This window comes from Cydia strobilella, chromosome 21 (genome assembly GCF_947568885.1).
Source record: "Cydia strobilella chromosome 21, ilCydStro3.1, whole genome shotgun sequence".
In the NCBI taxonomy this organism is placed as follows: Eukaryota; Metazoa; Arthropoda; class Insecta; order Lepidoptera; family Tortricidae; genus Cydia; species Cydia strobilella.
Window position 1 is genome coordinate 9,175,156 of NC_086061.1, and position 26,008 is coordinate 9,201,163.

Consider the following 26,008-nt stretch of genomic DNA (forward strand, 5'->3'; position numbering starts at 1 on the left):
ATTTCATATCTAGTGAATCTCTAATTTTATTCTCGAAATTAAACAATCATGAGACATATTTCAAAACAAACAATAATAGTAAGTGAAACCGTATTGATCTAAATATTTTGAATCTCTAATTCATTTCCCGAATCACGCCGTAGGGGTTCTGAATAATAATTTAGTTGCTGCCTTCAATACCACGCGCTACTAACAAAGTTTTTTCATAAATAAAGTGTTGTTTGGTTTAATGACGTCAAACGGTATTTGAAAGACGTCATACTCGTAGCATAGAGTAACTTATACTAGAGCGGTACTGTCATAGTAAATTTTGTAACCCCAGTAAATTCACTGCCATCTGTCGACACACTTTAAAAATAAAAATAAATATTTATAAAAATACGATAAAATGTATTTCAATATGGATAAATGTTTTTTTTATTTGCATTAATTATTTTTATATGATTTTGACCCATGTTCTTTCACTGGTATGCGTTAAAATTATAAATAACAAACGAAACAGTCAACGCCCTCTATACGAGTGTAGGCCAAAACTAGTGGCGCCATCTGATCGAGAATCAAATTTTCGTGATTTTCGAGGCACGTTTTTTCCTTAGACTGTATCCATCTATTACGGAGTTATATCTATCTCGTAGCTATAGGAGTATCAAAAGGTTAATATTTAGAAGTTTTTTAGAAAAGAAAAAAAAGATCTTTATTATCAAAAACTTTGATTTAAAGGTTATGTGGAACTTGAACGTTTTTCGCACTAGGGATGTCATCGGGTCGACACACAACACTCACGATATTAGATTTTTCAACTTGAAATATTTGTTTTCGCTTACATTTACTAATGACTGGGTTCCATGTGGATGAGATCTTAAAACCTTCGTCTCGATTGAAATTTCTAATGTTTTTTGATTTCAATGGCTTCACGGATTTTTCTACTATAAAACCCACGATCTGTAGAAAGTATTCTAAGTCACAACCCTAGAATCATGGAGACTATATAAAGGAGCCGAATCTCTATGTATGAAAAGTGTCCATCAAAAAACAGTAATTAGGCGGCGCCACCATACACCGAAATACTACCAAAAATAACCTACGTAATTTGGTCGGGTTATTTGTTGGTTCATGTTATACTCATGTCCCAGAGCCTAACTAGCGCCACCGGAGAGATTAGGAAATATTATTTAAAGCTGAAAGCGGTCACTTTTGCAACAATTCTGCCATAAGAGATTGACATCCTTTCTATACCATCCATACCTAGAATACTCAGCTCAATCCAGTGATAATTTTTTTTTTTTTACACTTAAATACGTTTTATATGATACATGTATTGACTAAATGAGATTTAATCCCTTAAATTCATCAATCACGCTCCTTTTTACGTCAATTTTGATTGATTGGGGACTTTAGCAAAATGGAGGAAAATCTTTTGAAATCAGGTTACCTAATTAATTTAACTTGCCTGTTTACTTAAAGTTGTACAGTGAACACTATTTTTTTTTTAGATTTGGGGACTCTTTATTGGGAAAAAATATCCCGAAATTGTCATAATTTTTTTCGATTTTTCCATTCCGCTACCGTGATACAGTCTATGAAAAATGGCAACGGTGAAAATGGTGGTTGTTGTCATTTTAATCTGTTATAATTGAGGCCACGGCTGTAACTATATTATTCAATCGATTTTCTTACTGATAGTTTTGTTAAAAAAGTTTTGATCTAAAATTAAGCTAGTTAGTAGTTTTTTAATACTTAATTTAAGGAAATGTTTGCCATACCCTATTAGGGTCCATGAGATGCCATTATTTTGTTACTTTAACGATTATGATTATGATTAAATTTATACAATTAATCCTCCCCCAAGAATAGAAGGAGGCCTTTGTCCAGGAGTGGACGTCTTTCGGTTGAGATGATGATGATGATGATGATGAATTTATCCTCGATTTATAATTATAATATTAAATATAGATATCACAAGTAAGATAAATGAACAACACTGAACAATGTACTCACCTGTCAAATAACAATAACCACAAATAACTAACTATATAACCTAATTGGCAAACACTAAAAGTTCTTAAACACATGAACAATCCTTTAACACCCTTTTTCTATTTTTGAACACAAAATAAATACAATATTTTCACACTAGATACTATCCTCGGATAGTCTTAATATGAAATAAATAACAATTGCATAAAAATAATGTTTTCAAGTGAATGTGACCTGACAATGATATTAGTATGGACGGTGTCACTCGCGTAAAACTAATATTTTTATTGCTGATATAATATTTACTTGTGATATTTTCAAACAACATGTAGGGCAATGCAAATATAGCAAATAAACAATAAAATACGAACAGCAGAGGCGTGTTCAGATATATAGATAGGTATATATAATATAGATAAACCATTAATTAATATTAATATAGATTCTATATTAATATTAACCATATCATAATTACCATAATTATAGGTATTACTCGTATTCTAATCGAATATGCCGATTCATTAGAAAACGCTTTAATACCTACTTACAACGCCAATTTTAATCATCAATGCATTACGCCAATTAAACGGAAAAGAAACAATTATGCTTACTTGGCGTATAATTATATATATATATCATAGAGTAACTTATACTAGAGCGGTACTGTCATAGTAAATTTTGTAACCCCAGTAAATTCACTGCCATCTGTCGACACACTTTAAAACTAAAATTGAAGATTTGTAAAAATACGATAAAATGTATTTAAATATAGATAAATGATTTTTTTTATTTGCATTAATTATTTTGATGATTTTGACCCATGTTCTTTCACTGATATGCGTTAAAATTGTTAAATAACAAACGAAACCGTCAACGCCATCTATACGACTGTAGGCCAAAACTAGTAGCGCCCTCTGAACGAGAACAAAATTTTCTTGATTTTCGAGGCACGTTTTTTCCTTAGACTGTATCCATCTATTACGGAGTTATATCTATCTTTGTATATATATATATGTATGTTTTCATTTATAAAATTTAGTGATTATTATTTTTTCCACTTAAATTGATGATAAAAAAAGTAAAGTAAGTATGTGAACATATTGTATTGTATTGTAATGTATTGTAACGCAATTTCTCGCAACTCGACGACTAAGGCCTATGCACGACGTTCAATAATTATTTAAGGTAATATTTTTAGTATTTGACAAGAGGCTTTTGCTCTTTAACATTTAACAGAAATATGATTTAAGAGCAGAAAAAATATGTAAAAAATGAAAATTTTCCGGCTAACTCCAGGAACCTTATTTGGAAAATGAGGGACTGGCGATTATTAATTAACCTATTTTCTCACTATTATATTAGCAACGTTCTCTGCTGACCATTGGTGACCAATTTTGTATTAAGGGGATCCCATGCCCCAATGACCTTCGATTTGAGTCCCTTAGTTTTCTAATGTTTTTTGTAGCTTATCATATTAACAGCAACGGATTTTAGCAATATAGTATCCCATATTTACTTCAAAGTTCATTGTTTTCGAAATATTTGGCATCAAAGTTGAACAATTTTAGGCCAAAAAACTGGTTTTCTGGCCATAACTTTTGTAGTAATTAGTTTAAAATTAAAACCTTAGACAATTTTTTAGAGACGTCTAAGACGAACCCAAATATGTAGATTTCGTATAAGTAAGATCTTTCACAGCAATCGAGATACGAAAAAAGTGTTTTTTAGACAATGTTTAAAACAATCATAAATAAATAAGTATTCATTTTTTTCACAATCCGGTAGACAAAAATGGAGATAAAAGATTGAAGAACCGATAGCTGCTTGTCTTATAATTCTATATGTAGTGCAAAAGTAGGAGATACGATTCAAAACTTGTCAAAAATCGATGAAAACCTCAGGTAGCCCCTTAAGAGTCACACGAACCCGCTGCCTAAAAGCAGCTCTCATACAATCGTAACTTACGCTTCATTTTAAAACATCATACTTAAATTACATCAAACTTGGCATTGAAGATGGATGAGTATATTTTTATGTTTTTGTTTTCATTTACTGACAATTTGGTTTGACCAACTATATTTGTTTAATTTACAATTTTATTTCAAAGTAAGTGCTTGGTCGTAGAAAAAGTATTGTATGCAACGTTGTTTAACTGAGTCAAAAAATACTCGTGGCGTATTTTTTGACCTCTCTTACGCAACTGTTGCATAAAATACTATTTAACCGCTTTGAAAGTCGAAAATGGTGTGTACCTTTTCATCCGGGCGTATAAAAACTAATGAAAATCAAAAAAATAAAACAATAAAAATTATTATGAAATTTATGAACATGATCGTATGACCCATTAATAACTTTTTCAAAAAAAAAAATATTACAGGGAAACAAGGGGACTGAGGGAGGAGAGGGTGTGGGGGTGAATGTGAATACCAAGTTTTACAATGGACGCACCCCGCCCGCTCCTCCCTCAGTCCCCTTACCCGTTATGCTTTCATTATTTCAAGATTTCGGGCTAATAGCCAGTTGTATGGAGCACTCTACGCTTACTTATTTCTCTATGTTTCTTATCAAAAGCATGTAATTGCCGAGAAGATACGCTCTTTTGCTGGTATGGCTTTTTAAGTTGTATGAAGGTACGGAACCCTCCATTTTGCGTGACCCGACACAAACTTGACGGTTTTTTAAGAGTTGATTTTTGGTCTAGTGATCTTGATATTCTTCATCATCATCTTCTCGCGTTATCCCGGCATTTTGCCACGGCTCTTGGGAGCCTGGGGTCCGCTTGACAACTAATCCTAAGAATTGACGTAGGCACTAGTTTTTACGAAAGCGATTGCCATCTGACCTTCCAACCCAGAGGGGGAAACTAGGCCTTGTTAGGATTAGTCCGGTTTCCTCACGATGTTTTCCTTCACAGAAAAGCGACTGGTAATATCAAATGATATTTCGTACATAAGTTGCCGGGGGTTTGAACCCGCGACCTCCGGATTGAAAGTCGCACGCTCTTACCGCTAGGCCACCAGCGCTTGATATTCTGTTAAGTTAAAAGTGAAAAAAATACATATGTTATGTTTTCGTATAACGCTCGAAAACTTCGTTTTAATTGATATAGCAACAGTTGATCCGTGTACTTATTTTTTGTGCTGTGAACTCGAATTTTTTCCTGGTGTTCGTGGCATTTACATGTTCAAGTGTGATAAAAAACATTGTGTAGAACTCCGGGGTTAAGAATATTAGAAACTCGTCTCCAAAATTTCACTTACCCCCACGTTGCACAATGTACTATAAAATACGAGTTTAGGTTTATGAAACGAGCCGAAAGTGAGTAATTTAATTTGAAACGTTAGTTACATACACTGTTTTATCTACACTTATAATATAAGCTCTCTATGATGTGTTCAGGAACCGCATGTTATGACTACCATTGCGTCATTTGATCGCGCACACAAAACTCTCGTAATCTCGAGGGCTTAAAAAACTACCAGATCGAGGTGAGGGCATTAGGTATTTTTTATGATCTTTTACCTCTACCATATGAAAAAGACTGATGTAGTACCTGCCGAAGGCGTAATAATAATTCTGAGCGTAGTAAGGAGTTTAAGTAAATCTTTTTTTATCTTTCTAGCATTTTCCTCTAAACTAGACAAGGGCCTATTAAGAAGCCTGATTAAAAGGCGGTGTTAACCCTTTACCTACGGGTGTCAACCAGAGTTGCCAGTAAGGCAACACCGCTGCAGTACGGGTGTCAACTATAGTTGATCGAAGATAGGTTCATGTTCAATATTTATTTTAATCGAAACGAGACCTTGTGTCTTGGTAATAGCGGTCATATTATGCATTGGGATTAATATAGGTGCAAAGAAAAAAATATCATAATATTTCGTTAGATGGCTCTGACATAAACATATTTTTAAAATTACCGCATTTTTGCTGTCAACTGGGGTTGACACCCGTACTGCAGAAGCGCAAATAATTGAACTCAATATGGCGGACCTAGTGTTGTTTTATATTTCATCGACTTGTTGTAGGAGTGAGACGTGTGGGTGATTTGAATGTTATTTTTAGTTTTTACACTTTTCTTTGTCCAAATAGTAACAAAATTGGAATGTAATATTTTTTTTAATTAAAAACTTAACTTGCTAAGCTTATATCCCGTACTTACAGAAATATCGTCAATTGTGTCGATATGCGCACATCACTATTGTTCATCAGTAGCAGAATTCTGTTTCTGTGCAACATTTTAAGTGATAGATTTTTTACAATATTTCAATAATCATCATCATTTAAGTGTAGTTGTGTTACATATATAATAAACTAATACTTTAAACCTTAATCTTGAGAAATTCGCTAACAGTAACTTAAAATTCTTTAATTTCTTAGTGATTAATATTAAGCGTGAAGTAAGAATTATTAGTGAATATAAATACACCAAGTGATTAGTTATTAATAAAACATATTATACTTAATGTGTGTGTGAAATTTCAAGCTGTAGTACTTCAAAAGTTACAAGTAAGTGAAATTATGTCAAACCGCTGACTCTCGCCAATACACATGCCCGTATTGAGCGGTGACTGGGTTTTCAAAGTCCCCGTAGGTAAAGGGTTAAAGAGATAAAAAATTGTTTTTAGGGTTCAAAACGGGACCCTATTACTAAGACGCCGCTGTCCTTCTGTCCTTCTGTCCGTCTGTCTGTCACCAGGCTGTATCTCATGATCCGTGATAGCTAGACAGTTGAAATTTTCACAGATGATGTATTTCTGTTGCCGCTATAGCAACAAATACTAAAAAGTACGGAACCCTCGGTGCGCCAGTCCGACTCGCACTTGGCCGGTTTTTTTTTTTCATTTCTGACCCTTTGCTTGTCTGTTTGTCCGCAGGTGGTCGTCATGGGCAGCAGCACGACGTCAGACAAGACCATCAACACCAGTACCGACTCGGCGGCGACCGCGCTCACGTCCGTCACCGGCACCGATGACTCCATGGACGCGGAGCCCGAGGGCGCCGCCAACCTCATCGACTGTGCGCCCATACAGCCCATACCGCAGGTCAGATTGAAAATTTGGATGTAAAATTACAGTTGGGTGTTAAATTACACTTGGGTGTAAATGTAAAGTAACATTTAGGTGTAAAATTACAGTTAGGTATGTACACTTGTTTTTTCTGATTTTATTTTTATTTTTCTAATTTACAGAAAATACGTTTTTTCTGATTTTGACTTCAGATTCGTAATTAAGATCCTCTCGGGTGTTTAGATATCGATTTTCATCTTGACCAGAGTAAAAATTGAGAAATCCAAGATGGCCGGCATTATTTCCAATAAAATTGAGTGACCGGTTTGAATTTGGGTATCAGATCGCGCGGCAAGGTACTTTTATGTAAATAAAGGTAAAATACAATCATTGTTTGCATGATATAAAGTCTAATTTCACGAATTTTCGAATGAATGCCTGAAAAAAATTTTTTGATGTATATGATCAAAGATAGATATAACTCCGTAATAGATGGATACAGTCTAAGGAAAAAACGTGCCTCGAAAATCAAGAAAATTTGATTCTCGTTCAGAGGGCGCTACTAGTTTTGGCCTACAGTCGTATAGATGGCGTTGATGGTTTCGTTTGTTATTTAACAATTTTAACGCATATCAGTGAAAGAACATGGGTCAAAATCATATAAATAATTAATGCAAATAAAAAAAATCATGTATCTATATTTAAATACATTCTATCGTATTTTTATAAATCTTTATTTTTAGTTATAAAGTGTGTCGACAGATGGCAGTGAATTTACTGGGGTTACAAAATTTACTATGACAGTACCGCTCTAGTATAAGTTACTCTATGATATGATGGATTTTTTGCCGCTACTGTAAGTATGTAGATGAGTTTTAAGATATAAGAGTAAGATGCAATGGTGTAACTTCTAATGCGGGATAGTTTTGAACATTGCAAATATCTACTAAACTAAGGCTTGGAACGCACTGCGGTTTTTTTCTTGCGGTTTCAGTCTTTTAAGTGCGTGCGCTTATAAATCATGCCGTACGTTACATATTTTGCGGTTGCGGAACCGCTATTGAAAAAACCGCAGTGCGTTCTAAGCCTTAAAGTTCTTTCAAATATAGTAAAAGTAAGCAAGACGCTGGTAAGCATTGCAATAAAGTACGAAGTACTTCTGGTTTAGTAGATATTAGCGATTCTCAAAATTGCCCCTCGAACTTACCCTAATGTAGGTACCTTATTTATTGTCTACTTCGTTTTTCGAAAAATACTTAGTTTATTTTTACTTTTTTTGTGCCACCTACGTATGAGGTACCTGTGCACTGTGACACTAAGTGAAATAACTACAAATAATACAATACCTATATAATGTGATTGAGAATGCGTGCAACAAATCATTTTTATCATTTTATGCTAAACTGCATGACCTTGCATCTTACTATAAAATTACCCGTACTTAAATCATTTGTCATTACATATTAGCATAGTATTATTGATTTTATCTATTATTATGCAGTTATGTATATCTTCAGTACTCACGATATAAGCATTAATTATATAGTACATACTAGCTAGCTGAACAATAGAAATTATGTTTTTTTTAAAGATTGTTCCATAATCATGTATTTTATTGTTTTTTTTTTATTTATTTAAATCAGGCAACAAGGGCCCATAATATACTACAAATACCTTACAGACTAACATAATAATTATAATATATGCATTTTATAGACTTAAAAACTAAACACTATAAGGCGATAAAACGACATGGCTCCGTTGAATCGTCTGGCCTTGTGTCGGATTCGATGCGCACTCGATGGTCCCCTGCAGCGCTCGCGGCACGCGCATTACAAAAAGTTAAAGTGTACGTAGTGGCGCGATCGAAGCTGGAACACCTTCATCGTGTAACCGGTCTTCTGGTGTACATACTCCACCACTTCAGCAGCCGTGGCGGTGTAATGCAGTCGCGACACATTCAGCGCCTTACTCGGTATAGCAACCCGCAAGCCAGAATTAGCCGGTTCGGCTGAGTACCACTGAGTCCTACGAGGCGCCGAGCGCACCTTCTTCTTTCTTGACACCAGAGTGAACTCCTTCTCATCCACACTGGCATCATGGAGCTTCTCTTTGTTAGCCACTCGCTCGCAAAAAAATTGGCAGATGTAATTGAAATCAATATTGTTGGAACCATGGCTGATTTTGACTCTACTCTATTTATTATTTATTTTGTCTATTAAAAAAAACAAACACCATCATTTATACATAAAGTTAATACATTAAGGTGGGTCATAAACCAGCGAGGTTTCCACTAAATGACGTGTCGGGAGCCGGTGTTGCACGAAGACTAAATGACGTGTCGGAAGCCGGTGTTGCACGAAGACTAAATGACGTGTCGGCAGCCGGTGTTGCACGAAGACTAAATGTCGTGTCGGAAGCCGGTGTTGCACGAAGACTAAATGACGTGTCGGAAGCCGGTGTTGCACGAAGACTAAATGTCAACACCTAAAAGTAAAATATGCACAATTAAAAAGAAGCAATAGAAATAAAGAAACGTTATAAACACGATTGCATGCAGAAACAGTCACTAATTAAATAACTATATTAGAGCTTCTTATTGCGTTTACGTAACTACATACTGTACTTTTGATGAAAAATGTCAGTCTACCTATACACGGTGGCTAAAAAATAAGTGCATTCCCGTTGCCAGTGAGGTTTTGGGATTATACTGAGCAACTTTTACTATGGAACCAACCACGAAATCGCGAAAAAAATTTGGCTGTTTCATACATTTTGACTGGTCTATTTTCTATGGGAGGGTATAGATCATTTAAAAATTCTGTTTGTTCCAGGAACCCCCCAGCACAGCCCCTCCTCACTACCACAGAGCGCAAGACAGTTCAGAAATAGACTCCCCATCCTACACCAAGCCGCAGTCGGCCACAGACATATTAGACTCCCCACGGCCCGGCCCGGCGCGCTTCGTTTTCGACGTGCCACTGCCAGGTACCTAATGAACTTATACTTCGTTCCAGATCACATAACATTCTAGAAGATCACAGAATCAGAAATTCTAAACCTTTTCTGTGTAGCTTTACAGCAATTTACTTCGATTTCGATACAACGTGAGCAAATACTCAAGCAAATTGTACAGTGATCCATTTTTATGTCTGTCTAATTCTATCTAGAATGGAGTATATTAATTATCGATTTTATTGTAACAAACTATCATATACTTGGTTTACAATCAAGAGTACATTTCGCTTCTTGAATGTTACCTATGTGATTGAATCTTGTCAGCACTGTAATTACTATTATTATCGTCAGTGTACCAATATTAGTTTAGTTCAGTATCTATTATACCACACATGTTATACCTCAATACGATGACAATGTCACTTAAATTAACGATACACTTAGATAACGAATTGTCTCAATTCATTTATTCATGGTAAACTACATTTCATACAAACGTATTACAAAAAAAAGTATATTTAAAACAAAAAGTATATTAGTTTACCACGAAATGGTCCCGCTTCAGCATAATGCCGCTAAAGTCAGCGCTGGTCGTCCGTATGTATAAACTAATATCTTCTTTTTTGTATTATCCTGCCTATGTCTGTTTTTCCCCAATAAAGAAAATAAAATAAAAATAAAACAGGAAAGAATACGGGTTCGTTTGTAGGGAAACTTCGATATATCGTAACGTATGAAAACTTCGCGGGAGGCCCTCACCATCATATACGGCGCCGTACAGTGCCCTCTTAGTTATTCAGCTGTTAAATTATATGTTACAACACATTGCGGAACTTTACGCGTGAATAAAATAATATTATATCACTAAGTGCCTATTAATTAGTGTATTCAACAAAATAATATAAGTATGAAATTTTGTATAAAACGAAATGTACCTTTCAGAACCAAAGAAAGAAGAGCGAAAACCAAGATCAGAAAAAAGAAACAAAACTACAGTCCAAGAAACAGCTCCTTCAACATCCATACAAATCCCTTACGACTCCAAAATGGAGATGCCAAAAAGCCCAAAAATAAATCAAACTAAATACGAAACGCATTTTAAATTTGAGCCAGAGAAAAGGAGGGCAAGTGAGAAATTTGAGCTAGACAAAAGAAGGGGGAGTGAGAAATTTGAGCCGGAGAAGAGAAGGGGGAGTGAAGCGAGGAAACAGAAGGATAAGGAGTATTATAAGGATGATGTGGCGAAATTGAGGAGGCAGTTGGAGGGGACGGAGGTTTTCACGAGGGCTAGGAGGAGATCGTCGGCGCATCAGCATTCGGTGCCGCCGCCGTGTTCGAGAAGGCAGTCTACAGGTTAGTTTCAAACTAAATTGGGTGATATTTTACGCGACTTTAAAGGATTTGCCACACTGGATGCGTTCTGCGGTCAGCGGTCAGGTCAAACCCGCATTATGTATGAACAACACAGCAACCTTTGAAGTTGAAGTTTGACCTGACCGCTGCCCGCAGTTCGCATCCAGTGTGGCAAAGCCTTAAGGGTCTGTTGTACCAAACCGTCAGTCAACGTTAAAGCGTTTGCTAAACTTTATTGTACTTATGGGAACTTTCAAAGATCTCTTCTGCGTAACGTTCATCAGTCTGTTAACTTTAGGTTGATGCAACTGGCCCTAAATAAGAAGCAGTTTATTTTTAATAAAGATTTTAAGTTACTTTTTTAAATATTGTTCTGAGACTCTTCCATAGTCTCATGAAAATGTGCCTTTATCACCTCTTTTGAAACTATGAAACTATAACAAAAAGTCCACTGTACTGTCCTTGTTAGTAACAGAAATTTGATTGATAAATTTAGAAGTTATTGAAAACAACTAAAAAAGTAAAGCTTAAATATAAATTCTTTCAAAGATATATATTTTTAACGTGATTATTTTAGGTACAAATGAGTTCAAAAACTTATTTTCTTAAAAAACTGTAAATGTTGTGAAGATACGCCTTTTTGCTTGATTCTTAGTCTGTTGCTGTTTTCATATTGTATGAAGGTACGGAAGTCTCCATTATCCATCACGCGATCCGTATAAAAAAAGCCTTTTTGATAAGAACATTTTTAGGTCTGTTGAATGGATAAAACAGTTAAATGAATACCAATTTTTTTCCAGCGGCCCAAGTCCATGTAACAGCCAACCCTTTGGACGCCGCCAGCTCCATGCCCCCCGGCCGTACAACCATCGTCGTCCAGCAACCGTCTCTTTCCCTCGACTACGGCGGCTGCGCGACTATCCTCGTGCGAGAGGGAGATGACTGCAGGCGAAAAAGCCGCGTCTGCAGCGACCACATACAGCAGCTGCTTGATGTGACGAGTCACTTCACCAGTGAGGACGTGGACGAGTTTGACAAGAGGTAAATTAATGACTGAGTGAGTAAGGCCCACTTGCATCATTCACTAACCCGGGGTTAACCGGATAAACCTGGAGTTACCATGGTTACCAGTACAATTTGACACTGGGTCAACGGTTTCATCGGTTAACCCCGGGTTAGTGGGATGGTACAAGTGGCTCTGAGTGAATGAATGAATGTGACTGGAAAGGTAAAAAATTTCATCATTTTTCAATCAATAATTTCGCCATTCACTCACCTACTCATTAATTAATTCATTCATTCATCCGCTCATTCATTTATTAATTCATTCGTTACCTCACCAATTTGCCAGAGACAAAGTGTGGAATGTGATGCTTATCGCAGCACTTTTTTTTCCTTACCAAATCGGTGCAAAGACTGAACTTCTCAGCAAAGTTAGCTTACGTAACCTAACTAGCAATCCAACGAACAAAGGTGAACGAAATTGAGGCCGTCGTTATACCGTTCATTCATACTAAAATACCAAATTATTTCATTTTTATTATAAATCGAATACTCAGTTTATTACTCATATTCATCACTTTCTCTCACTCTTTATGACAAACTAAAACTTATAAAAACTTTTCTGAGTCCACACCTTATAAACGACGAACACATATTAACATTAACTTTTTGGGATAAGCCTTGAGATTCATGTTACCAAGGTTTCACTGTATAATATTCGAATTGAGAATAAAATATTTCAGCGTCTACCTACTCCTTTATTCGGAATGATGAATACAAACCTAATCTTAAACTCTTTCAGTGCGAGAAGTGCGTACTTTTGGAGAGCCAAGTTTTCATAAATTTACAAATACCTGGTTCGATCTTGTGTACTATCGGGGACTTGGCGGTGAACCAGTTCAGAATTTTTTTGACCTCAATCTTTACGAGCGAGCTAAACTCCGCCTTCCACAGAGATAACCACAGGATTCTTTATCTTAATATTAAAAGCAGGTAATGAGACAAACAATAGGTAATAAGGACAGTTTATTAGTTGTTGTTAAGGCTAAGCTTCGCCCCATAAAGATAACCAATAAGGATGCGTTTTGGATTCCTTATCTTTGTTTGCAAATGCCGGCCGTCGCAAAGAAAGTGAACGGCAATAAACTTTACCTGAGCTAACCTTTTGTCTTTCAACACCTACATTTTTAAGTGTCATGACTTTTATGCTATCGCCTGACTGCCTGCAAGACGTTTAACCGATTTTTGCCCTTAAGGTGCGTGAATGTCCCCGATTGTACCTATCCTCCTACGGTTCAAGGTTCTACCTGTAATCATATTCAGTTGGAATAGAGTCGCCTTTCTTTTGTTTCGTTCAGTTTTCTAACAAAACAAAATCAATTCTATTTTCTACACAATAGAATAGATTCAAATTTCAGTGGCAAATTTCGGGTATTTCATTTGTATGTCCGGGCCTTAGGAGGCTATTGAAAAAGGGAAATAAAATAGTGAGAAAAATATAGATTTTTGAGCCAGTTTTTTTGAGATAATCCACGACTTTTTTAAATTTGAAAATTTTAGGTTAGCTACGTATTTTGACTCTCTATAAGTATTCCATTTTTATAAATGCTTAATTCCATACATTCCGCGATAAATGGTCTTCTTATAACAGCCCTTGTATTTAATTTGTGTTATTCAATATTCTGGGATTGTAACGTAAGTAAATAAAAAACACTATTTTTTATGAACTGATTTGCTTCATTGACCTATTAAATTGACTGATTGATTGATTGAATTGAGGTGACCTACACCTACAGGTTTGTTTCATGCAGATCACTCGTGCCTAAGACCTGCTTACAAACTTAAGCAGATATCTATATTTGGCGACCTGTCTGGCCTAGTGGGTAGTGACCCTGCCTGTGAAGCCGATGGTCCTGGGTTCGAATCCCGGTAAGGGCATTTATTCAGTAATCAACAGGGATATTTGTTCCTGAGTCATGGGTGTTTTCTATGTATTTAAGATAAGATAAGATAAGATAATTATTTATTTGCTTAAACATGGTAATTTTAAGTTCACATAATCATTATAAGCAGTATCACATGTTTAGCCAATGGCAGCATGCAAATATTGATCTTAAAATTAAGTAATTAAGTATTTATATATTATATATATCGTTGTCTAAGTACCCACAACACAAGCTTTGTTGAGCTTATTGGGGATTTAGTCAATTTATGTAATAATGTCCTATAATATGTATATGTATGTATTTAGGATCAGAAAATTAAGGTTGATATCTTCCAAATCCATATATTAGGTATTGATGATAATATTGTTAATTGTGGTTGTATTTTTTTTCATTACTTTTGGAAATGATAAATTTAAAAATTTACTACTTCGGGCGAGATTTGAACTTTCAGTACTGGGTTACCGATCTATCGCTCTACCAACTGAGCTATCAAGGCTTACCCGACGTGGCAAATGTATCCATCTTTCTTTCATTGTGATATTTTTATACCTACAGTGTAACACACTATCTTAACGGTATTAACGTAAAATTGCATCCCGAATAGTACCTAAGTAACAATGCGCTATGCAATACTAAAACAATTTTTATTTTATACTCAACAGAATTATCTGCCAACGTTACTGAATTAAAGAAGAAACGGAAACATTAAGTAACCGTCATTTTGTGCAGTTTATCTTTTACTTCGCGATAGCACTCCCGTGTCCCTTATTCAGTGACAGATCTCATAAAAAATGATAAACGCAACAAGGCTCGCCGAAAATATATTTATCTTTTCTTATGTTATCTTTTAAACGGCCTCTCTTTTATCTTTTATCTAAAAACGGAGTTTTTAACGTAATAGGGAGTAATAAAAAGGGTAGGCGTTTTTAAGAGAAACGAAACGTTTTTTGTTGCAATAGAAATGTGTTATGAAAAGAAATGTTCGTGATAAAAGTTTTACGAATCTTAATAGAGAGGGTTCGTTTAGTATTTATGTATGTAACTAAAAGAAGCGCTGGCGGACTAGCGATAAGGGCGTGCGACTTTCATTATGGAGGTCACAGGTTCAAGCCGCGGCTCGTACCAATTACATTTTCGGAACTTATGTACGACATATCAATTCCATCGCGGGCAAAAGCTACAAATATTATAAATGACAAAGTAACTCGTTCTGTCTATTTGTCTGACCGTCTATAGTACGAATTTTCTCAAATGATTTTTACGACACATCCTAATCTGTTAAACAAAAGTCCTTTTCACATCACCAATTCAAAAAAGGGCTTTTTTTCCCTGCTAGGAGGGATCAAAGTGGCACTTTTCTTCCCTGCTAGGAGGGATCAAAGTAACACTTTTCTGTTCTAGTACACTATTTTTACATTTTTTGCACATTAAATAATATTTTTAAACATCATAATTACTCATAGGTGATGGGAAAAGCAGTATGTGTCACATGGTAGCAAAATTATTTCCATCTTGGGCGTAGCACACTTGAATCCCTCACTACGCTCAGGATTCAATGTACGCCCTCGCCGTAAATATGTCATTTTGCTCCCTTGTGACACAATCTACTATTGTTTCTTTTGTTCAGCGGTTACCAATGCTACCCTACTGGCCGAACGGGAACAAACTCGATTAAAAATAAATTTTACCGTTCTATTTAGAGGCTTTTAAGATGTGGTTGTGGAGAAGAATGGAGAGAATAAGTTGGACGGAGAGAAAAACGAACGAGGAAGTGCTGCGAATTGTGGGAGAGAAGAGAAACCTACTGAGAACCATAGAAAATAGATCAGGCAAAATGATAGGTCACTTGATAAGACACGACACTCTCTTTAACACTTTATTAGAAGATAGAAGCGAGAAGAGGCAGCGGAAAACCACGAGCAAGCTACACACAACAACTGAAAGCGAAAGCAAATGTCGTGTCTTACAGAGCCTGGCCGAGGATCGAGAAAACTGGCGCATACTCCACCGACAAGAGCCATGCTGTTAAATTATGATGATGATGATTTATATGGTGCCACACAGGCAACCGAGGCAGGCGCTGGTGGCCTAGCGGTAAGAGCGTGCGACTTGCAATCCGGAGGTCGCGGGTTCAAACCCCGGCTCGTACCAATGAGTTTTTCGGAACTTATGTACGAAATATCATTTGATATTTACCAGTCGCTTTTCGGTGAAGGAAAACATCGTGAGGAAACCGGACTAATCCCGACAAGGCCTAGTTTCCCCTCTGGGTTGGACGGTCAGATGGCAGTCGCTTTCGTAAAAACTAGTGCCTACGCCAATTCTTGGGATTAGTTGCCAAGCGGACCCCAGGCTCCCATGGAGCCGTGGCAAAATGCCGGGACAACGCGAGGAAGATGATGATGACACAGGCAACCGATCGTCCTTCATTACCCAAACTCGTTATCTCAGAATGAGTTGTTATAGTTTTTCTTGTTATTAAAATCGATGACATATATGGTTCCTAAGAACAGATCTTCGTATGTCTTATAGTTTCAGACTTTCCCATACTGACCGATCCAAATGGGCCACCCTGTATATAGGTTGTGAATAGTGTCCCTATGTAATAGAGTATAATCCGTTGGGGATGATGGACAATGAATCCAAAGTAGGTCAAAACAAAAGGGTTTCCCTCATAATTTATCGTGTTTAGTAATCGCCTTAAAACAGCGTAGGGGATGATTCGTATTACAATAATACACGAACATATCAAATAAAGTATAGATCTGAGTATATCAGTCATATTAAATACCTTTATCCCCATATTTTTAACACCAGATTAAGTGCAATTTTGGTAGATGTACATTTGTACAGCAGTAACTATGAACAGTAGTATAGTATTTTACTTTGTAGGCATACTATAAAGTACAATATATTAGGTATACGTAGCAAGGTAGCAAATCGGTTCTGTAACGGTCGCAGTTCTAACCTAACCTAACCCACTTTTCTGGTAGCAGTTCGTTTCTGTGAGGGTCGCAGTTCTAATCTAACCTAACCCTACCTACCCTACCCTAAGCTGTGGTTACCAATAGTTAGATAAGCATCAGTCATGATTGTTATATAGATTTAAGAGCATGTAAGATGTATTATCTGTTGGTAATCCTAAATAAAGAAAATAAATAAAATAATAATAATAACTCATAGATAATTATTTACCGAAATAAAATAACGAAACAATGCGTTTTATTAAAAAAAATTGGCATACGTTGTTTTAATATCTAATGTAGGTAATCATTTGTTTTTGATTACTTCGCATTTATTTTAATTTAATTTAATTATTTATAAGAATAAGAATAAGAATAAGAATGATTTATTGCAGTACTGTGTACATTTGTAGGTGTTAATCATGATACAATTACAATTGGTTTCAACAGTTACCCATTTCGGGTATGCAATACTTAAGTATCTTATGAACTAAACTTAAAATAACATGCAAAGATATTTACAAATTAATTACATTCCAATTAATATTTAAAATATTCTTTCAAACTATAAATTGTTTTTTCTAGTAGCCAGTTTTTCAACCTTACCCTGAATCGGTTACCTTCAAGTGCCTTGATATCAGCTGGAAGGTTATTGAATACTCGAATAGCTGTTACAAAAGTGCTCTTTTTGTATATGGATGTGTTTGTTGTGTATTTCCCACATAGGTATACAAGATACACTTGTGTCCGTATACATTATATTATTATTACATACGAGTACTATTAGTAATAATAATTAACACTTATACAGACTTAGTATCTACTCTTGACGCTACAATATCACAATCAGTCCAAACATTTTTATCAGTTAAATAATCTGATATTTTATAATAGGCTTTCTTAGTCAAAGTGGTTTTTACAACTCTTTTAAATTGATGATATGGTATGGTAGTTTTGTAATAACTACAATGGCGTTTTGTCAGTAAAATGTTTTGACAATTGAGTTTGATAAATTAACAGTGTTTTATCAAAATACGTATTTAGGATTAGGAACTCTATAAGTATACAACGGAATATTTGGCAATGGCCCTAAAGATTATGGCTGAAGAAACAATGGTAAAAAAATATCAAAATATCTCGTGGTTCCTAAGTTCCTAAGTTTCCTGACTCATATCCCGTGATAAATGTTAATTCCAATTGGCCATAAAAATATGTCAGCTTATTCAGACCCACGATGTATAATCCGCGCCCGGAGATGCCCTCGTAAATTATACAGATTAGGTTATTATGTGGCAACACGGTGTATTACGCTGTAGATGGATTACGGGGTGGGACAAATAAATTAGTTACAATGTATGGGAAGGGAAGGAATTGATTTTGAATATTTTATACCACATACCTACGCGATGATTTATTTATTTAAAATGTATTGCAAGATATAAAATTGTACGAATGGGGAAATTAATGACTTACATTCCTTGACATTAATCTACCAAGCAACCATTGCATTGGGCCAAACAGAAACTTGTACTTAGTTGGTGCAGGATTGTAGGATTTGTGATGAAATATGAAACACAATATCAAATAATTGTAAACAATAAAACTTTGTTCTAAATATACACTTATGTAGGTATATAAAAATAATAACAATACATACTTACATTCTGTACATACGGTATACAAACATATTTTTTATTAAGATTTCGAACCATTCACGTACGGTCATGTACCTACCTACTTAGAAGTAGTTAGTATTTTAAAGATGTATTAAAAACCGGCCAAGTGCGAGTCGGACTCGCGCACCGAGGGTTCTACTTTTTAGGATTTGTTGTTATAGCGGCAACAGATATACATCATCTGTGAAAATTTAAACTGCCTATAGCTATCACAGTTAATGAGATACAGCCTGGTGACAGACAGACGGACAGCGGAGTCTTAGTAATAGGGTCCCGTTTTTACCCTTTGGGTAGGGAACCCTAAAAATCCAATTAATACATGGATAAGCTACGCATAAATTCTAGCTAAATTAGAAATCATAAAATTTAAAAAAAAAAATGAGACATCCTTTGCTTGCAAATGCGCACTTAGTGAAAATGTAAATGAAATTAATGAATGCTAGCATTGATAGCTGAGGTCTAAATTGACTGTCCAATAAATTTGAATTCAGATTAAGCTCAATCGGGATAAATGCAGCTATAAAACTATGAACATAATAGGTATGGGCACTAAGAATGTCATCTCGCTTTGTGTGGTAGGGCAGACCTCAACTGGGGAAGGACCTCTTTACACACCTTCCACTTCCACAAGGAAGACCTTACAGAAAAACGCAGCCAAATAACACTAGACCCTACTCATAGTGTTGTTCCTGCCGGTGAGTAAGGTTGACAGAGCTCAACGAGGGGCTTAGAAACTATGGGGCTTTATGTCTATTTCGTTACTTCTCGAATACGGTCGGAACGCCCATTATGTTACTTACGTCTCATTTTCCAAGCAGCTTATATGCTTCTATCATTAGATGACGGGAGCTCTTGTTACTCACGTTGTTTAAAAAAAATTCAACTGTCTAGCTATCACGGTTCATGAGATACAGCCTGGTAACAGACGGACAGACAGACAGACAGACAGACAGCGGAGTCATAGTAATAGAGGCCCGTTTTTACCCTTTGGGTACGGAATCCTAATAAAAAGAACTATCCTAATAAAATAGATGCAATAATCCATAGTGGCATTTACCCCGGCCTTTCATATAAAAATAATGATTTGTAATATTTGTGTAATGTCACATCAGACGTTTCTCCTTTTCACGACCAAAATCGTCGTCGCAAACCTTGCTTTAGACTTTAGAGTAATGTTAATGGATCGATTATCACCCCCAACTAAGAGATTTACCACTTCATCCACCCTGTATACATTATTTTTGAAGCCACATTACGCCCTTTGATCATGAAACACTGTATTCATGTCGTATCCACTCAAAGTCCCACAAAGCCTTCAAAAGAGCCGTTAATTGAGATCTAAATTGCTTCCAAGTTTGAATAAATAATTTACTGTACTACACATTTCTTAATTCACTGTTTCCCTAAATTGAACTCTATTGTGTACAATGTAAGGCAGTTTACAATGACAGAATTAAATCAGATACGATGTTTAGGAAGTTAATGGTGTAAAATTTGCTTATGGAGGAGGTCGCGTCATACGCCTTACGTTGTCGCAGTATAAGTATTATTAAACCATTTTAATAACAAAACTTCCATGAGACACAGACATATTAAATATATTTATAACGGGTCACTCATGTATTTTAAGTCGAAAAACGCTCGACATGTTTCACTCCGTACCGAGTAGTATCATCAGAAGCTTGCGTTGACGGTGACGGACCGGCGCAGATGACGACGGGATGTCGAGCGTTTTTCGACTTAAAATACGTGAGTGACCCGTTATTAATATATTTATTATTAAACCGTTTCTAAATGGGTTTTTATGAAGTTAAATTTATTGACCGAAGCGTAGCGAAGCTACTTTTGACTCGGGCATTTTGCTTTCGTATGTCCAAAGATAGATATAACTCCGTTATAGATAGATACAGTCTAAGGAAAAAACGTGCCTCGAAAATCAAGAAAATTTGATTCTCGTTCAGAGGGCGCTACTAGCTTTGGCCAACTGTCGTATAGATGGCGTTGACGGTTTCGTTTGTTATTTAACAACTTTAACGCATATCAGTGAAAGAACATGGGTCAAAAACATAAAAATAATTAATGCAAATAAAAAAAAACATTTATCCATATTTAAATACATTTTATCGTATTTTTATAAATCTTCATTTTTAGTTTTAAAGTGTGTCGACAGATGGCAGTGAATTTACTGGGGTTACAAAATTTACTATGACAGTACCGCTCTAGTATATGTTACTCTATGGTATGTCCGGATGTTCTCCTCTACAGGTCGCAATTCTCAACCGATTCTCATGAAAGTGACCAGATCAGTCTATCACGTTTTTGGTTTTTATTTTAATGGCGTAGTCGTGATATCCCGCACAGCCTACACAAATAGTCGTATCGATATCATAAGAGATTTTTCTTTTTGAGACATTACAGAATAAATGGCAAAAACGCAGAAAGTTTGTATCGCTGGTTTAGTCGGTACCTATTTAGTTTTTACTTGAGGATAAGTAGCCAAATTTCGTCTATAAAAAAATATATGTTTTTGTCATTTGAATTTTCTAGATTTATTCTAAACGGCGGAGCCATATTTATTTAGCTTTAAGCTATGCTCGCAAGGTCTACAGTTCACAGACAGAGCCACTATTAGCTTATAATTATTACTTTAACCTTTAAAAAATTAATGTTTATCAAAATCTAGTTTCGATTAAATGAACGTTCACTCATATATATATACATGTAACAACATGATAACATATTGATAATTAATTCGTAAGATTTGTAGTACTTTGTGGCTATATAGGATGGCCCAAAAAGACGTTGTCAAAGATTTTTTACTGTACAATGTTGTTGAACATTTTGACAAATGTTTGCGTTTGTGTATAAAGGAGAATATATTGTATATAATACGTTTGTTTCAGTTAAACGATTAAAAATTTGATTTTTAATGAATTATTGTAAATCCTGTACTGGGTAGGTATATTACTTATACTGTGTGCAATGTCTCCTCAACCGAAGTACATAATTATGGCTTAATATCAAAAACCGCTCGTAAAAGCCTGCGGGAGAGTAGCGAGCGACAAAATGCGATAAAGTACGACTAAGTTAGTTATTTTAAATTACATTATTTTTTCAGTATGATTACGGAAGCTCGAAATGGTTCTCTTTACTCTTTGACATTAGTGTGGAAAACTGAATTTTGATGCTTTATAAGTTGACTAGCGACCCGCCCCGGCTTCGCACGGGTTACACAAAACCTTTAAAAATTATGCACTAAAACCTTCCCCAAGAATTACTCTATTGATAGGTGAAAAACCGCATCAAAATCCGTTGCGTAGTTTTAAAGATCTAAGCATACATAGGGACAGACAGACAGTGGAAAGCGACTTTGTATTATACTACATATGTAGTGATGCTATTTTTTAGTTGTATCCTCGTGTTAAAGATAAAGATAAGATAAAGATTCTTTATTTGCAAGAATACTTAATTCTATAATTAACTTATCAAGGATGATTTTGAATGATATTTATTTAAAAGTATTACTTAATTAAATGTCATCATAATTACATTACAATACTATTTTACAAACACAAATTTAAAACTATTTAACTAACCTAAGACCCGTTCTGTGGCATGCCTGGTCCAAAAGTCCCCATCACACTCGCAGCGTTGCTGCGCTGTATGGCAATGGAGACTTGTTGGACAAGCCAAGACCCAGATCGGGGATCGCTCCCCCTCTCTCAGCCGCCGACCCAGTTCTCTGAACAATTCGGACGCCTCGCTGCACCATGGTCCGGCTGTTTCGACAGCAACGGGCACCAAACTTACTTAATTTGCATTTGTTATGTTTTATATAGTACTAGCATAGATCCACATAGATCTGCCCGCGACTTCATCTGCATGGAATAATAATGATGATTCATAAAACTATTCTATGTACTTTTCCGGGCCACAAACTATTTCCATACTATTTTTCTACCAAATCGGTTCAGCGGTTAAATCTTGAAAAGGTAACAGACTGAGAGACACTTACTTTCGCATTTATTATATTAAGTGGCTGTGATAAATTTGTATTTTCGCAGCAAAGTGTTCCGGGCCATTAACGGGGCAACGCTCAACATTCTACTTCCTTTGTTTTGGACTATTTCGCTTGCTCGAGTCTCAATATTACAACGACGGGTAAACAATAACTTTGCTCCCTTTAAACAAATAGTTGAACAAAGTTTGAACCGTTTACTTATTTTATTATTAATTACTCGACTACGGCAAGGCCATGAATACAATGGATTTCATGGTCTTGTCACGACAAAATAACTTAATTAAAACATTATTGTGTCTGAAAAAAATAACCTTGGGGTTTCAAATTCAACGTGTTTGTTGGAATGTTGGCAGACTTTACATGAAATATACTTAACAAATATTTGATTGGACTAAGCCAGATGCTAAAATTAAATTTAAACTTCCTATTTTATAAATAATAAAGATAAATTATATTGAGTAACTTATATATATGTATATATATTATAAACTTTTATTGAACTTGCAATATTTGTATGTATCTATGTTCGAGTCAAATCTTGCAAGCTAAAGGGGCCCACTGACTATCAGTCCGCCGGACGATATCGGCCTGTCAGTTAGAACAAAAATTTGACAGTTCCGAAAAACTGACAGGCCGATATCGTCCGGCGGACTGACAGTCAGTGGGCCCCTTAAAATATAACCATCATCGATTAACATTATGGTGACAATGCAATATTATGATACCATCGAGCTGATCTGATGATGGACACAGGAGGTGGCCATAAGAACTCTGTGATAAAACAACGCAACCTAATTGTGTTTGGGTTTGTTATAGTGTCTCGATGAGTATAAGTTGCCTGTAGACCTAGCACAGTACATATTAATTAGAGAGGAATTGGTAGTCTAGTATCTCGTATGCGATATACTGTCGCGCCCCTCCTAGGCCTACTGGTGAAAGAAAAGTACAGTTAGCGATAAAAGCTTAAGTAGTAGGTATAAATAATTTAAACATTTCATCTTCAGGTACGGCAGCCCGCATCATGCCCGGTCGCAGTCGGTCAAGGCAGCGCGATCGCGAACGGGCGAGCGTCAACTACTGGGGCTGCCCCAGCAAAGGGCGCGAGTGGCGTCTATGCCCAATACTGGGGTGGAGGAGGAGTACTACAGACTCAGGCATTTTAGTATAACGGGTAAGTCATGTGACCATTAATGGGTGTAAGGGCCAGTTGCACCAACCACAATTAACAGGTTGATCAACGTCAAGCAGCAGAGAACTATGAAATTTCCCATACAATAAAATTTAGCGAACGCTAAAACGGTGACAGACGGTTTGGTGCAACCCGACCTAAGAGTGACAGCTCAGCTTTCCCCAGTAAAGGGCACGAGTGGCATCTCTGCCCAATACTGGGGTCAAGGAGTACCATAGACTGAGGCATTTTAGTAGAACGAGTGAGTAAGGTGTGACAACTATAGTGACTATCTCAACAAAGGGCGCGAGTGGCGTCTATGCCCAATACTGGGGTCGAGGAAGGGGACTGCAGACAGGCATTTTAGTATAACTGGTGAGTAATGTGACCATTACTGAGTCAAAGACACAACTACAGGGGTTGCCTCAGAAAAGGGCTAGAGTGGCGTCTTTGCCCAATACTGCGCTAGAGGAGGAGTACTACAGACTAAGACATTTTAGTATATCGGGTGAGTAAAGTGACCTAGTAAAGAGCGAGAGTAGTAGTAAAAGTATAAGTAGTTAGTTTGTGCCGGTTCTAGCCCCTCCTCCTCCTCCCGTTCTAGACCAAAACTTTTCCGCTAGGGGGCGCCACTAGTTAGTTTGGCAAAGATCCGTCAGATGGCGCCACTAGTTAGTTTGGCAAAGATCCGCTAGATGGCGCCACTTGCTAGTTCCATAAAAGTCCGCCAGAGGCGCCACTAGTTAGTTCTAAAAATATCCGCTATAAAATGTATAGATGGCGCCACTTGTTAGTTCCGCAATGATCCCCGCTAGATGGCGCCACTGTGTATGTGTAAGAGCGCCTGTTGTTATTTTCATAGCAAATCCGTTAGATGGCGCCACTTGTGAGTTCCATAGAAATCCGCCAGAGGCGCCACTAGTTAGTTTGGCAAAGATCCGTGAGATGGCGCCACTTGTTAGTTCCGCAATGATCACCGCTAGAAGGCGCCACTTTGTATGCGAGTTATCGATTCGCTTAATGGTTCTCGATGAAATGTATAGATGTCGCTAGAGTCAGTGGACGTGGAAGTTTTAGTTCCAAAAACATCCGCTACAAAAAGGTATAGATGAGCTGCCGTCCGAGTAGTTCTAAAAAAGTCCGCAGCTAGTTAGGCAAAGATCCGTTAGAGGAAGCTACGTTTCAAAAGTGCGCTAAGAAATGTATAGATGTCGCTAGAGTCAGTGGACGTGGAAGTTTTAGTTCCAAAAACATCCGCTACAAAAAGGTATAGATGAGCTGCCGTCCGAGTAGTTCTAAAAAAGTCCGCAGCTAGTTAGGCAAAGATCCGTTAGAGGAAGCTACGTTTCAAAAGTGCGCTAAGAAATGTATAGATGGCGCTAGCAGCACTGAGTACACTTTGTAAGCTAAGTTATAAAGGAAAAAAAAAACAAAAAAGTGACGGGGTGGCGCATCCATGCTCAGTGGCTAAGGTCGGATTCGAACCGGCGCTATTCTTTAGCTAACCGGGCTAACGTCTCTCATTCATGATGATGAACCCTTAGGCCACCTCGTCACTGTATAACAGGTTCAAATTTCGAGACTATATGTGAGCAGCAGCAGCAGAATCATAGTAGGACTAGGCGTTGTGTGAAATTCGCAGCGAGTCCTACTGGAATGTCGGAATGTGGCATCACAGCAGTGACACGTGCAAATGAGGTATGCACCCAGACACCCCGCCCCCTACGCCCACTCAGCCGCGTACGCATTCCATGATTACGTCATGCGTCTAGACACCCGGCGCATGACGCAAGTTATTCTCTCGACCAGTTGTTGTCGGCCAGCCAACCTCACGCCACGTCCCGCCGTACGGTGTCGTTTGAGCTCGCGATTCGTAAACTATATTTTTATAAAACAGTCATCTTACTACCATATTCTACTACTACTACTACTACAGTG

General features: G+C 36.7%; 2 protein-coding genes across 2 annotated transcripts in view; one reads left to right on the forward strand and one right to left on the reverse strand.

Annotated features, from left to right (window-relative positions):
* LOC134750990 (NADH dehydrogenase [ubiquinone] 1 beta subcomplex subunit 3) overlaps positions 1 to 26,008 on the reverse strand; it is a 519,415-nt gene that overhangs the window by 407,473 nt on the left and 85,934 nt on the right. The gene's annotated exons all lie outside the window — the stretch shown is intronic.
* The window catches only part of LOC134751280 (uncharacterized), a 223,096-nt gene that overhangs the window by 166,372 nt on the left and 30,716 nt on the right, over positions 1 to 26,008 (forward strand). Inside the window, exons 5-9 of the mRNA XM_063686664.1 lie at positions 6,852 to 7,019; positions 9,818 to 9,971; positions 10,884 to 11,294; positions 12,095 to 12,335; positions 23,907 to 24,073. Coding sequence (XP_063542734.1) covers positions 6,852 to 7,019; positions 9,818 to 9,971; positions 10,884 to 11,294; positions 12,095 to 12,335; positions 23,907 to 24,073 — 1,141 coding nt within the window. The remainder of the gene's footprint in view (positions 1 to 6,851; positions 7,020 to 9,817; positions 9,972 to 10,883; positions 11,295 to 12,094; positions 12,336 to 23,906; positions 24,074 to 26,008) is intronic.